The following is a 13,435-nucleotide window of genomic DNA, read 5'->3' as shown; positions in this document are numbered from 1 at the left end:
TCATGTCATCCATTTGGAATCCGATTTGGTGTCAGGACCGGTCACCGTCGGTTTACAAGCCACGGTTCTTGTAGAGGGAGTATCTGTGATTATTGGGAATGATTTGGCCGGGGGGCAAATTTATGGTAACCCGAGGGTTGGTAAAGAGCACAGCAGGGAAAATAACACCCCACCAGCTCGGGATGGCGACAAAAGTTCCAAGTTATTTGTAGGGGGCTGAACTTCAACACAGAGGAAGAAGTTCTGACCTCTGTCTTCAACAGATATGGGCCGCTGGTGGAAGTGCGGGTGGTAAAAGACAGGGAAACGCAACGGTCAAGAGGGTTCGGCTTTGTCACGTTTGCAAGCACAAGAGACGCCAGGGAGGCAGAGAAGAATTGGAATGGTAAGGATTTGGAGGGTCGGACCATAACAGTAGGGAAGGCATTTCGTAGGCGTCGAGAGGTCTACAGAAGAGGACAACTTGGCAGTAGTTTTGGAGTTGGCAGCAGCCGATATTACTATGGAGGCTCCCAGAGTTACGGCACCTCCCAAAAAAATGAATGTCAGAGCACTGGCCGAGAAGGAGACCGCCAGCCAGGTAACGGCTGGGACAAGTGGTCCCACCGTAACTGTTAGGAGTCTGGAGAAGTTGAAGCACTATATATACGGGGGAGCCGCCGAGCCGGGGCTCCTACACGGACTAACCGTGAATGCCACGTTCTTAAAGGCGTCCAGGTAGTGAACTTTCCTGCACGGACTAACCGTGAACTCCCCGTTCGTAAAGGCGTCCATGTAATGAACTTTCCTCCCCGGACTAACCGTGAACTCCACATTCCTTAAGGCGTCCATGTAGGGAATACTCCGCTGGGCCTCCCGGAAAAGTGCTATAGAGAGGTTTAAATTTGGGGGCTTTGGTCACCACCCCTTAGCCGTCATTCAAGAGGAACTAGAAGTGGTTGACGCTTGGTCCAGAGGGAATTAATCTAGGGAATTGTGTGAAATTTTGTTGCTTTATTTTCAAGGGATGACTGTGCCCGGGGGGAACTGATGAGTTGGGGGGGGGTGAGTTATCTGGTTTGTTTATCCAAGTTAGCCGGCAAAGAAAGTTTTCGCTGGGTTCAAACTTTCTTTCTTGAAGGGGGGGAGTGTTACATATTTATGTGAATGTATGTGAATTACAATTCAGGTCTTTGCTTATCAATGTGTAGTCGATTAAGGGTTGTTGTGATTGGAGGGTCAGGAGCCCTTCTGGGAAAAAAGAGACCGGAAACGGAGGAAGAAAAGACACGAGGTCCGGCGGAAGCGACGAGGCTTCTTCTTCCTCGCCCCGCTCCGACGAGGGTTGGGGGGATCGATAGTGAACCGCGTGGAAAAGCTGCGTTCCCAAGCCCGTCTGGCGAGAGGAGTTACCGGGACGTGTAACTACCCTTTTGAGACGTCCAGCTGCCGTGGGGCCGTGCACAGACTCAGCGTCTGGCACATTTCGCCGCACCGTCTACAAGGACGCGTACGTGTCGCACTTTGGGGCCTAAAACGCCTTGCAAGCGGCGTGTTGCTGTGCCTGCTTTACATTACCCGCCTCGCTTGGCCAGGATGGGTGAACTACAGCCGCGATTCCCGGTACAGTACGTGTCCGGTGGAAGCACGTCCGCCCGGGGTTCGTTCAACCGCCCGTGTGCGGCGAAGCCGACCATCATCTTGGTCAGGAGGGCCCCAGAGACATTGTGAGGGACAGAGACCAAAGGGGTCGTGAGTACCAAAAGGGGACACACGTATGTAAGATGGCCATCTTAATCATCTAGGGGATTGATTGTTGATTGTGAATTGTTGAGGGTTGATTGCTCGGGGAATATATCCTTGATTGTATCATTGTAAAGGTATTGTATTGTATTGTATCATTACCATTGAAAATATATCATTGAAAATCATTTTTTCTTGGTTGGAATTCATATTGATTGCGTTACGAAAAGCATACATTGTAAATCTTTCTGGCGAAGTTCCTCTCACGGTCCGGGGGTCACCGAGACCAGGTAGTCACCGGGAGGACCACGTAACACATGGAACGTGAGCGATTGGCCATCTTGTTTGGCATTGAACGTTTCCACACCTACCTGTATGGTCGGAGTTTCATTGTGCTCACCGATCATAAACCGTTGTTGATGATCATTAACAAGCCATTGATTGCTGACCCACCGAGATTGCAACGAATGCTTGTCAGACTCCAAGGGTATAACTTTACAACGGAGTACCGTCCTGGGGCAAAGAGTCAGCTTGCCGATGGCCTTTCCACATTCCTCGCCCACTCAATACAATGACAATGGACTTGGACCTGCATGTTGACTTGGTCCTTTCTCTTCTGAGAAGTTGTCTCAGCTGCAGCAGGAAACACTTCGTGATTCTGACCTGTCAACTTCGAGACTTAATTATCAGTGGATGGCCGGACCATCTGAAGGACCTCCCAGAGGCTCTCAGAACATACTGGAGTTTTCGGGATGAACTGTCAATTGAAAATGGCGTAATTCTTAAAGGAGAGAGAGAGTCGTTATACCTAAGAGTATGCGAAACGACATTCTGCAGAAACTGCACTCAGGCCATTTTGGACATGAGAAAACGAAATACTGGTGAAGGATACTGTGTACTGGTATAACGTTAACAAGGACATTGATCGGCTAGTTGAATGCTGTCCGACCTGCCAACGACACCGGAAATCTCAGCTGCCTGAACCACATCAACATGACATTCCGCTCAGACCATGGAGCAAAGTCGGATGTGATTTGTTCTATTTTGATGCAGCTCAGTGGATTGTCATCGCAGATTATTATTCCAAATTTCCTGTTGTTCGCAAACTGCCCGAGTCTGCTCCCAGTCGCATGATCATTGCGACCTTGGTGCAGATTTTTTCTGAGTTCGGAATTCCTGATACGTTCATGAGTGATAATGGTCCTCATTTCTCCAGCGCAGAATTTTGTTCATTTTTTTTTTTTTTTTTTTTTTTTTTTTTTTGTATACAATATCGAGGCTCGTGAAAGAGCGAACATTAATCACACAGAAAGACAAACCGACACATAAAACATATAACATCGGGAGCGGTAGACAAGATGGGGAGAGAGGGGGAAGGACACAAACACAACATTTGAGAGCAGGGACCGAGAGACATGGAGACATCGAGAGATCTGAGAGAGGGTGCTTTGGGGGGGGGGGGGGCATGGGAAGGGGGCGGTGGGAGAGGTATAAAACATATGGACACTGCCAGGACTTCCAGGAATGAAGTTGGAATTTCAAACAAGGTGGATCTGGGGTGAATTAGCGGGGGTAGAAAAGATCAAGGTTTTGGATGGGGGAAGATAAGAGATGGTGGTGAACAGCTGTTTTAAAGACCTGGAGGGAGGAGTGGGATTGAAGGGAGTGAGGGAGCTTGTTCCAGAGGCGGGAGAAAAGAGGAATGAAAGAGTGAAGGTGAGCAGAGAGCCGAGATTTCGGCAGCTTAACCATCAGAGGGTTGCTGGCAGATCTTGTGCGACCTGTAGGAATATTTGGGGGACAGAGCACAGAGAGAGCTGGGGGTGCAAGGCCGGAGAGGAGTCGGTAGAAGACAGAAAGACCACCTACCTGCCTGCGGTGAGTGAGTGAAAGGCCCTCAGAGATAGCTTCATCGCGGGAGATTCCAATAATTCTGAAAGCTTTGGTTTCAACAGCGTGAAGCCGAGCTAGGTGTGAGGCAGGAGCACCGGCCCATAGCGGAGAACAGTATTCCATTGAGCTGCGGATGAAAGCCTTGTATGTGGTGAGGAGCTCAGGTGTGCCGAGGAAGGACTTCGCACGACGGAGGATGCCCATTCGGCGACTGGCTTTGGAGGCCAGCTTGGAAATGTGGTTTTCCCAAGAAAGATCATGGCAGATAGTGAGACCCAATATCTTGAGCGACAGAACTTCTTGGAGAGGATTGTTGAGGAAGTAGATGGGAGGGTTGTCCAGTCGATCTTTTCGGAGAGACATAGTAAGAGTGTGAGATTTGTCAGGATTGAAAGACATGTTCCACTTGTTTGACCAGTCTGTGATTTTGTCCAGGTCTTCAGAGAGTGAGGAGGCAGCAGACTGCCGATCTGAGGGAAGAGGAATGGAGCGGCAGAGAGTGGAGTCATCAGCAAAGAGATAGAGAGGATTTTCGAGAGAGTCAGAGAGATCATTGATGAAGACCAGAAAAAGCACGGGGCCCAGAACACTGCCTTGGGGAACTCCAGCCTGAACAGGAAGAGGAGATGAGAGAAACCCATTCAGGGCCACACGTTGACGACGACTAGAGAGGAAGTCCGCCAGCCATATGTGGAGATTTCCATGGATACCAAAGGAGGAGAGTTTGGTGAGCAGAGCGGGGTGCCAGACCGTGTCGAAGGCACGTGATATGTCGAGGGAGACAGCTCTAATTTCCTGTTTGGCATTGAGGACCTCCATCCATTGTTGAGACAGCAGAAGCAGCATGTCCAGAGTAGAGTGACCTGGTCTGAAACCAAATTGATGATCAGAGATCAAGCCATTGGAGAAGAGGAAAGATTTCATATCCGAAGCAATGATGGATTCCATGACTTTGCTGATAATTGGGAGAAGGCTGATTGGTCTGTAGTTGCTAGGATCTGTTTTTGCACCTTTTTTGTGCAGAGCGGTGATGTTGGCTGATTTCCAAGCAGATGGCAGTTGACCTTGAGCAAAAGAGAGGTTGAAGAGAACAGAGAGAGGGTGAGATAGAGCAGCAGAGCAGGATTTTAGGACCCGTGGGCTGATGCCGTCGGGTCCAGTTGCAGAATCAGAGTCGAGGGTTGACAGAAACTTTTCCACCTTGTCGGGAGGAAAGGACACGGAGTCCAGGAGCAGCAGGGTACGACTGGGTATGGTGGGTACAGAGAGGGATGGGTTTGGGACACAAGATTTAGAGGCAAACACAGAGTTGAGGCATTCAGCTTTTTCACGTGCGGAGTCAGCTGTGTAGCCGTTTGAGGTAAGGGAGGGGATGGAGGGGGAACAAACACCAGAAACGGATTTGACCAGACGCCACCAGGATTTGGAAGAGGGAGACAGATAAGAGAGTTCGGTCTTGAGAACGGAGAGATATTGTTTCCTGGCTCTCCTGAGGGTGGACACACACTTGTTCCGGGCTTTGTGAAAGGAAATGAGATTTCCTTCCGTTGGATTTGCTTTCCAGGAGACGAAGGCAAGTTGTTTCTGGGCAACAGCCTCACCACAAGAAATGGAATTTGGGAAATGGGAAATGGGAAATGGAATGTTGACCACGTCACTTCATCCCCAACATACTCAAAATCTAATGGATTCATTGATTGCCAAGTCGAGACAGTGAAATCCATCCTCCGCAAATCAAAAAGTGCGGGAAACGATTTTCATCTGGCACTGCTATCTTGGCGGTCTACCCTGGTGATCTACAACTTGGAAAGTCCTGCTCAACTGCTAATGGGCAGAAAAATCAAATCGCTGGTACCAACCAGAATCACCAACGTGCACGACGATGACAACCTCATCCAGGAGGAGCTGGAGAGGCACCGCCACTTACAAAATCTCTACCACGATAGGCATGCTCGGACACACGAAATGTCGGGCCTATACCCTGGACAGCGAGTTCTCTCCTCAGAACCACAACACCCATTGTTGGGAGCCGGGCACGGTTCTCGGCATGTCTGAAGAGCGACGGTCATATTTGCTCACATCACCAAATGGTCAAACACTCCGACGTGACCGAATTCACATTCAGGAGCTCCCCGCGTGTGATGCGGTGCCCCATCGATCTTCGAGCCAAAACAAGAGTTCTGAAGCCACAGTGAGTGGGAACAGCGAACCATCTGCAAGGTCTGGTAATGAACCTGTGAATCATGACTGTGACGTCACTTGTGCGACCACAGCAGAGATGGTTCATCAATCCCCCCAGCGTTCTGCCAGTTTTAGTCACATGTTGCCTCCGTCACAGAACCTGACACCTGTCCATACAAGGTCTGGCCGACTTGTGAAAGCACCATGCCGTCTTGATCGAAAAAACACTTTGCTTATCTGATGTTTGCATTTATACACTTTGGTTATCTCGTGTTAACTGCTCTGGGTTACTGGTGTGGTGTTGTAATGATCTAATGACAGTGCAGACATGTATGATGTTGAAGGAGCATAGCTCCTGCTTGAGACGGACGAAGTAACGGACAAGACACAAACTCGTCCGAGAAGATGTTTAATGTATCATCAACTCGGGAACTCTGAAAGCCCGTTTATCGGGTTCGCATACATATAATCCAAGCCAAAAAGCATACGTCAGAACCAAAGCCACGCCTCTCAGGCGAGGCACGCTTTGGTGGTCATGTGACCGACAGGTGCAAGCAATTATAACCTCGGCGCCGCGGTTTGTCCGCCGGTTACGTCCCCGGCTGGGGCAGGGAGATTATGTTGCTGGTCTCGAGCTTTGGGGGACCCATGTGTCGCTACACACGCCCCCCCAGAATCGACTTGGTCCTGGAAGGTCAACCTGAGGGGGGTCCGGATGACCCGACCGAAACGACCCCTGGCTGGTCGCGGGGGGGGGGGGGGGGGTCCAGTGTGGTGGCGGGTGGCCGGGCGGGGGGTGCAGTGGACGGCGGGCTCGCCCGGGACGCGGAGGGCCTGGCCGTACACCAGCTCGGCGGTGGACGCCTGGAGGTCCTCCTTTGGAGCCGTGCGGAGGCCCAAAAGGAACCACGGGAGACGGTCGGCCCAGCCGTCGTCCTGGAGGCCGGCCATGAGTGCGGCCTTCATGGAGCGGTGGAACCGCTCGCACAACCCGTTGGCCTGGGGGTGGTAGGCCGTGGTGCGGTGCAGGGTAACGCCCAACATGCGGGCGACCGCGCCCCACAGTTCGGACGTGAACTGTGGGCCACGGTCCGACGAGATGTCCGCCGGTGTGCCGAAACGCGCGACCCAGGTGGCGATGAACGCCTGGGCCATGTCGGCGGTGGTGGTGTAGGCGAGGGGCACGGCCTCCGGCCACCTGGTGGTCCTGTCCACCATGGTAAGCAGGTGGGTGAACCCCTGCGATGGGGGAAGGGGACCCACCAGGTCCACGTGGACGTGGTCGAAACGTCGCTCGGGCACGGTGAAAGGAGCCTGTGGAGCCTGGCTGTGACCGTGGACCTTGGCCCGCTGGCAGGGTGTGCAGGCGTTGGCCCAGTCGCGGACGTCCCGTCGCGACCCGTGCCAGACGAAACGTGCCGACACCAGCCTCTGGGACGCCTTCCGGCCCGGGTGGGAGAGGCCGTGGAGCGAAGCAAAAATGCGACGCCGCCAGGTGACCGGCACAACGGGGCGAGGTCGGCCTTGGGAGACGTCACAAAGCAGGACCGTGTCCGCGAAGGGGACGTCAGCCAAGCGGAGGCCCGTGTCCGCCACCTGGAGCGCCTGCACCGTGCCGTCGGTGGCCTGGTCCGTCGCCATCAGGGCGAAATCGACGCCAAGGTGGACGGCGTTGGCGCCGGCTCGAGAAAGGCAGTCGGCCACGGCGTTGTCCTTTCCGGCGACGTGCCGGATGTCCGTGGTGTATTCCGACACGGCGGAGAGGTGGCGCTGCTGGCGGGCCGACCACGGCTCCGTGACCTTGGCAATGGCGAAAATCAATGGCTTGTGGTCGACAAAGGCCGTGAACGGGCGGGCTCCAGGAGGTGGCGAAAATGGCGGACGGCGAGGTACAGCCCGAGGAGCTCACAGTCGAAAGTGCTGTACTTCAACTCGTTGGGCAGGAGTTTCCGGCTGAAGAACGCGAGCGGCTGCCAGGCCCCATTTACCCATTGTTCATGAACCGCGCCCACGGCGTAGTCGGAGGCGTCCGTGGTGAGGGCGATGGGAGCATGGAGTACCGGGTGGGCCAGCAGCGTGGCGTTGGCGAGGGCCTGTTTCGCGCCGGTGAAAGCAGCGTCCATGTCCGTGGACCAGACGACGTCGCGCTTCGCCGGCTGGCCGCGGAGGGCAGTGTACAAGGGCCGCATGAGTTGCGCAGCTCGGGGCATGAAGCGGTGATAAAAGTTCACCATCCCGAGGAACTCCTGCAGCGCCTTGACGGAGCGGGGCGCGTGAAAGCGGCGTTGGCCTCGACTTTGGCCGTTAGCGGCACGGCGCCGTTCTGGGTGATGCGGTGGCCCAAAAAGTCGATCGTCGCCGCACCAAAGTGACATTTGGCCGGGTTGACGATCAAGCCGTGCTCGCTGAGGCAGCCGAACAGCGTCCGGAGGTGGAGGAGGTGCTCGGCTCTGGACGTCCTGGCGACGAGGATGTCGTCCAGGTAGGTAAAGAGGAACGGCAAGTCGCGCAGCACGCCGTCCATCAGGCGCTGGAACGCCTGTGCCGCGTTTTTGAGGCCGAAGGGCATCCGGAGGAATTTGAAGAGGCAGAAAGGTGTAATAACGGCCGTCTTCGGGATGTCGGCCGGGCGGACGGGCACCTGGTGGTACCCCCGAATCAGGTCCACTTTTGAAAAAATGGTCCGCCCCGCCAACCGGGCGGAAAAATCCTGGATGTGCGGGACGGGGTACCTGTCGGGGGTAGTGGCGTCGTCGAGGCGGCGGTAGTCGCCGCATGGCCGCCATCCGCCCCCCGGCTTCGGGGCGATGTGCAGCGGTGAGGCCCAGGCGCTGTCGGAGCGCCGCACGATGTCGAGGCGCTCCAGCGCGGTGGACTCGGCCTTGGCGACGGCGAGTTTGGCTGGGTCGAGACGGCGAGCTCGGGCATACACCGGCAGGCCCGTAGTGGGAATATGATGCTCGATGCCGTGACACACCGCAACGGCCGAAAACATCGGTCGCGTGAGGGCCGGGAACTCCACGAGGAGACGCGCGAAGTCGTCTGCCAACGGGAGGACGCAGGAAAGCTCGGTGGGCGTGGAAAGGCTCAAGGCGCACTCCAGCGAGCTGAAAGTTTCGGCGTTGATGAGACGCCGGCGTTTAACGTCGACCAGCAGCCCATGGGCGCAAAGGAAATCGGCACCGAGCAAAGCCATGGGGACGTCCGCCGTCACGAACTCCCAGCGAAAGAGCTGGCTGCCGAAGCGGAGGGCGACGGTGCGTGGGCCGAAGGTGCGGATGGCAGAGCCGTTGGCCGCGATTAAGGAGGGGCCGCAAATGGCGGCCCGCCTGTCCTCCGCCGAAGCGGGAATGACGCTCAGCTGAGCGCCGGTGTCGCAGAGAAAACGCCGCCCCGACGCTTGGTCCGCGAAGAATAGCACGCTTCCGGAACGGCCAGCGCTCATGGCTGGTAGTAATCGCCGGCCCGACCGTTTCCCGACTTGCCGAACGTGCACGGGGGTCGACATGATCGGACCCGCTGCCCGAACCTGGCGTGGAAATAACACCAGGCCGGGTCTGGCGGGGGCTCCGGTCGACGCGTCGGGACCGGGCGACGCGGCCTCGCCGCTGCCAGTCGCGCCGGCCTGGCGGCCTCCGGGAAGGAAGCTGCATTGCGGGCGTCGGGCGAGTGGGCGGGAAACTGCACCGCGGGTGCCGACTGGGCGGCGGGCGGGCTCCCGGCAGCCACCCCGACGAGCTGGCTCGCCGCTCCGACGAGCTGGCTTGCCGAATGGATCTTGTCGGCCTCCCTGGTGAGGTCGCGGGGGTTCGCGATGGTCGTGCTTGCCAGGGCGACCCGTACCTGGGCCGGGAGCTGGCGGAGAAAAAGCTCTCGGAAAAGGAAATCCGAGGGGTGCTCGCCGAGAAACGCGAGCATGTAGTCCATACGTTCGGACGGGCGCGTATCGCCGAGCTCAGGAAGGTCGAGCAGGCGTCGTGCGCGTTCAGCCGGGGAGAGGGCGAAAGCGCCCAGAAGAAGTGCCTTGATGGCATCGTACTTGCCGTCAGTGGGCGGGCTCTGGAGGAGGCTCAGGCAGCGGGCGGCGGTCACGGAGCCGAGCGCGGTGACCACGTAATGGTATTTAGTGGTGTCCTCCGTAATGCCACGCAGGGCGAACTGGGAGTCCACCTGAGCGAACCAGACTGCGGCATGTGCTTCCCAGAAAGTGGGCAATTTGAGGGACACTGCCGTGTCCATCGCGTGTCGTAAACTCGGGGTCACCAGTGAAGGAGCAGGGCTCCTGCTTGAGACGGACGAAGTGACGGACAAGACACAAACTCGTCCGAGAAGATGTTTAATGTATAATCAACTCGAGAACTCTGAAAGCCCGTTTATCGGGTTCGCATACATATAATCCAAGCCAAAAAGCATACGTCAGAACCAAAGCCAGGCCTCTCAGGCGAGGCACGCTTTGGTGGTCATGTGACCGACAGGTGCAAGCAATTATAACCTTGGCGCCGCGGTTTGTCCGCTGGTTACGTCACCGGCTGGGGCAGGGAGATTATGTTGCTGGTCTCGAGCTTTGGGGGACCCATGGGTCGCTACAATGTAATGGTGTTACACGGGCTTGCTGTTTTTACTTTATTACTTTTCTTGTTGTGGGAAAGGGAGATGTGATGGTATTACATCAGTTGTGTGGAACCCGAAGTGCTTGCTCGCGTTTTGGAGTATGAAGGTGGAGTTCCGGGTCAGAGGGCACTGGGCACTGGGCAGGCGGTGTGTGTACGGGGTCGTCGACATGAACCTGATTCCGGGTCCTGTAATAAATGATTGTTCTCTTTGACATCGCCCCGTGATCTATTCTACATCAGAACCTTACAATTCTGGCGTTCAAAATGTCGATGTGCCAAGATTTAAACTGTTCCAATCGTCGAGAAGTTTGCCGACAGAACTCGTCTTTTTATCCATCCCTGACGCACGAAAAGGTCGTCAACGATCAACGTGTTTTGTGGTTTAAATATCTCGGAACAACCAAATTAAACATCAAAACGTGTGTTCATTCAAAATATCGTGTTGTTTACGAAGATCATTTCGAGCCATGAACGTTCGTATTTGGGAACGAACTACCTGGGAAACAAAGCTCGGAAATTGCTGAAACACGACCCCGTACCGACATTTACCGGGGGAATGTCATCCATGTTGATTTGAAGCCACGCCCATCGCCCAAGCCAGGCCCAGAGTGTCACGTGTTGATTTAAAGCCACGCCCAAGCCAGGCCCAGAGTGTCACGTGTTGATTGGAAGCCACGTCCAAGCCAGACCCAGAGTGTCAAGTGTTGATTTGAAGCCACACCCAAGCCAGGCCCAGAGTGTCACGTGTTGATTGGAAGCCACACCCAAGCCAGGCCCAAAGTGTCACGTGTTGATTTGAAGCAAGAAACGTTTCGACATGATGCCACGCTATGCTGACATCACTTTCAACACAAATATGTACAAGGAGGAATCGGTGAAAGCAATGGAAAGGATGCACAGAGGGTGGGTAGACAAGTTACTTGTGCAGGGCGAAAACACCAAAAACCAGCAAAACAGCAGATCGGAAATAGTTATTGACAAATGACGACAACAAAGAACAACTTGTGCAAGTCACATGTGATTATTGGGGCAATGGTTCTACAGAACGACTACAAGGCCCAAAGGACATGCTTATCTGTGAAGGTTACGGATCCAGGTTCACATCTGAGGATGGGAAAACAACAATTAGGAAAAACAGGTTGAAGTTCCAACATCGACACAAGAAGAGACTAACACAAGGATTATATGGTATTGCCTGTTTGCAGAGAAGCATGGTTACAAGAACATACAAGTGAGAAGTCCAGAATATGATATATTTTTCATCATCCTGCGCCACATCAACAAACTTGAAGGTATTACAATTTTGTTTGATACTGGTACAGGAAGCAATCAGAACCGATTCAACACGACGGAATTTGCACAGGCCGACACACAGGAAAACCGGGCAGTGCTTCAAACTCTCCATGCATATGGTGATTGTGACACAACTAGCGCATTTGAGGGGAAAGGGAAAGTCAAGCCCATCAAAACTCTGGAGACGATGCCAAGGATTGTACCAGCTCTTGGAAGACTGAGGAATTCATGGAACATGCCACAAGACCTGATAACTGAGCTTGAAGAGGTCGCATGTGCAGTGTTTAGCAAAACAAGGTTGGGAGAAGGGGACGATTTGAGACTGTTCAAGATCAGGGAGAACCCTTGAACGCAATGCTCAATGTTGGCATGGAAACCTTGACACCATGCAGGAAATGCTTGGAAAAACACCTCAAAAACATGTGTTTGTGGTTTATAATATACTAGGAACGGTACCCACCCTACGGGCGGGGCTTCAATTGGGAGGCCCAAATGAAAAGGTAAAATATCAGAAATTGAAAGCTTTTTTATTTTAAACAATTTATATAAACATCCGTGAAATCATATCACACACAAATCATCAAAATCTAAACAGTATTCGTAGAATTTCAATAAAAGTCACATCACTGTTCATATCGGTAAATATTATTCCATCGTGTTTGGAAAAACTGAAAAATTGGGAAAAAAAAAAAAAAAAATTGGAAAACAATAAAGCAGATTTTACTCCAGGGGATCCCAGGATTACCCACCCAAAATTTCGTTGCGATCGGTTCAGCCGTTTTTTCGGTACCTGGGAACGGCCAGACGGACGGACAGACGGACAGACATTTGGTGAATTGTAGTAAGATTACAAGCCCGGCTACGCCGCTGTTAGACTTTTCGTCTTGTTTAATTAAGCATTAATTACCAAAGTACAAAATGAAAATGGTTTCAATACATTATTTGATAATTGTTCTTTGTAATACAATGTATAGCTTGTATTGTTCTATATAATACAATTCATAGTTTGTATTGATATTAATAACACAATGCATAGCTTGTGTTGTTCTATATAATACAATTTATAGTTTGTATAGATATTAATAACACAATGTATAGCTTGTATTGTTCTATATAATACAATTCATAGTTTGTGTTGATATTAATAACACAATGTATAGCTTGTATTGTTCTATATAATGCAATTTATAGTTTGAATTGATATTAATAACACAATGTATGGCTTGTATTGTTCTATATAATACAATTCATAGTTTGTATTGATATTAATAACACAATGCATAGCTTGTATTGTTCTATATAATACAATTCATAGTTTGTGTTGATATTAATTACACAATGTATAGCTTGTATTGTTCTATATAATGCAATTTATAGTTTGTATTGATATTAATAACACAATGTATAGCTTGTATTGTTCGATATATAATACAATTCATAGTTTGTATTGATATTAATAACACAATGCATAGCTTGTATTGTTCTATATAATACAATTCATAGTTTGTGTTGATATTAATAACACAATGTATAGCTTGTATTGTTCTATATAATGCAATTTATAGTTTGTATTGATATTAATAACACAATGTATAGCTTGTATTGTTCTATATAATGCAATTTATAGTTTGTATTGATATTAATAACACAATGTATAGCTTGTATTGTTCTATATAATGCAATTTATAGTTTGTATTGATATTAATAGCACAATGTACAGCTTGTATTGTTCC

The 13,435-nt window shown here is 51.8% G+C and overlaps 2 protein-coding genes across 6 annotated transcripts in view; both read left to right on the top strand.

The window, feature by feature from the left end:
- The window catches only part of LOC144888276 (uncharacterized), a 168,212-nt gene extending 156,161 nt beyond the window's left edge, over positions 1-12,051 (top strand). The window contains exon 3 of the mRNA XM_078765923.1: positions 11,615-12,051. Coding sequence (XP_078622049.1) covers positions 11,615-12,051 — 437 coding nt within the window. The remainder of the gene's footprint in view (positions 1-11,614) is intronic.
- The window catches only part of LOC137436754 (syntenin-1), an 881,728-nt gene that overhangs the window by 534,422 nt on the left and 333,871 nt on the right, over positions 1-13,435 (top strand). The gene's annotated exons all lie outside the window — the stretch shown is intronic.

The sequence above is a fragment of the Myxine glutinosa genome, chromosome 11 (genome assembly GCF_964187855.1).
Source record: "Myxine glutinosa chromosome 11, kmMyxGlut1.1, whole genome shotgun sequence".
Classification (NCBI taxonomy): domain Eukaryota; kingdom Metazoa; phylum Chordata; class Myxini; order Myxiniformes; family Myxinidae; genus Myxine; species Myxine glutinosa.
This window is presented reverse-complemented; position numbering and strand designations above follow the sequence as displayed.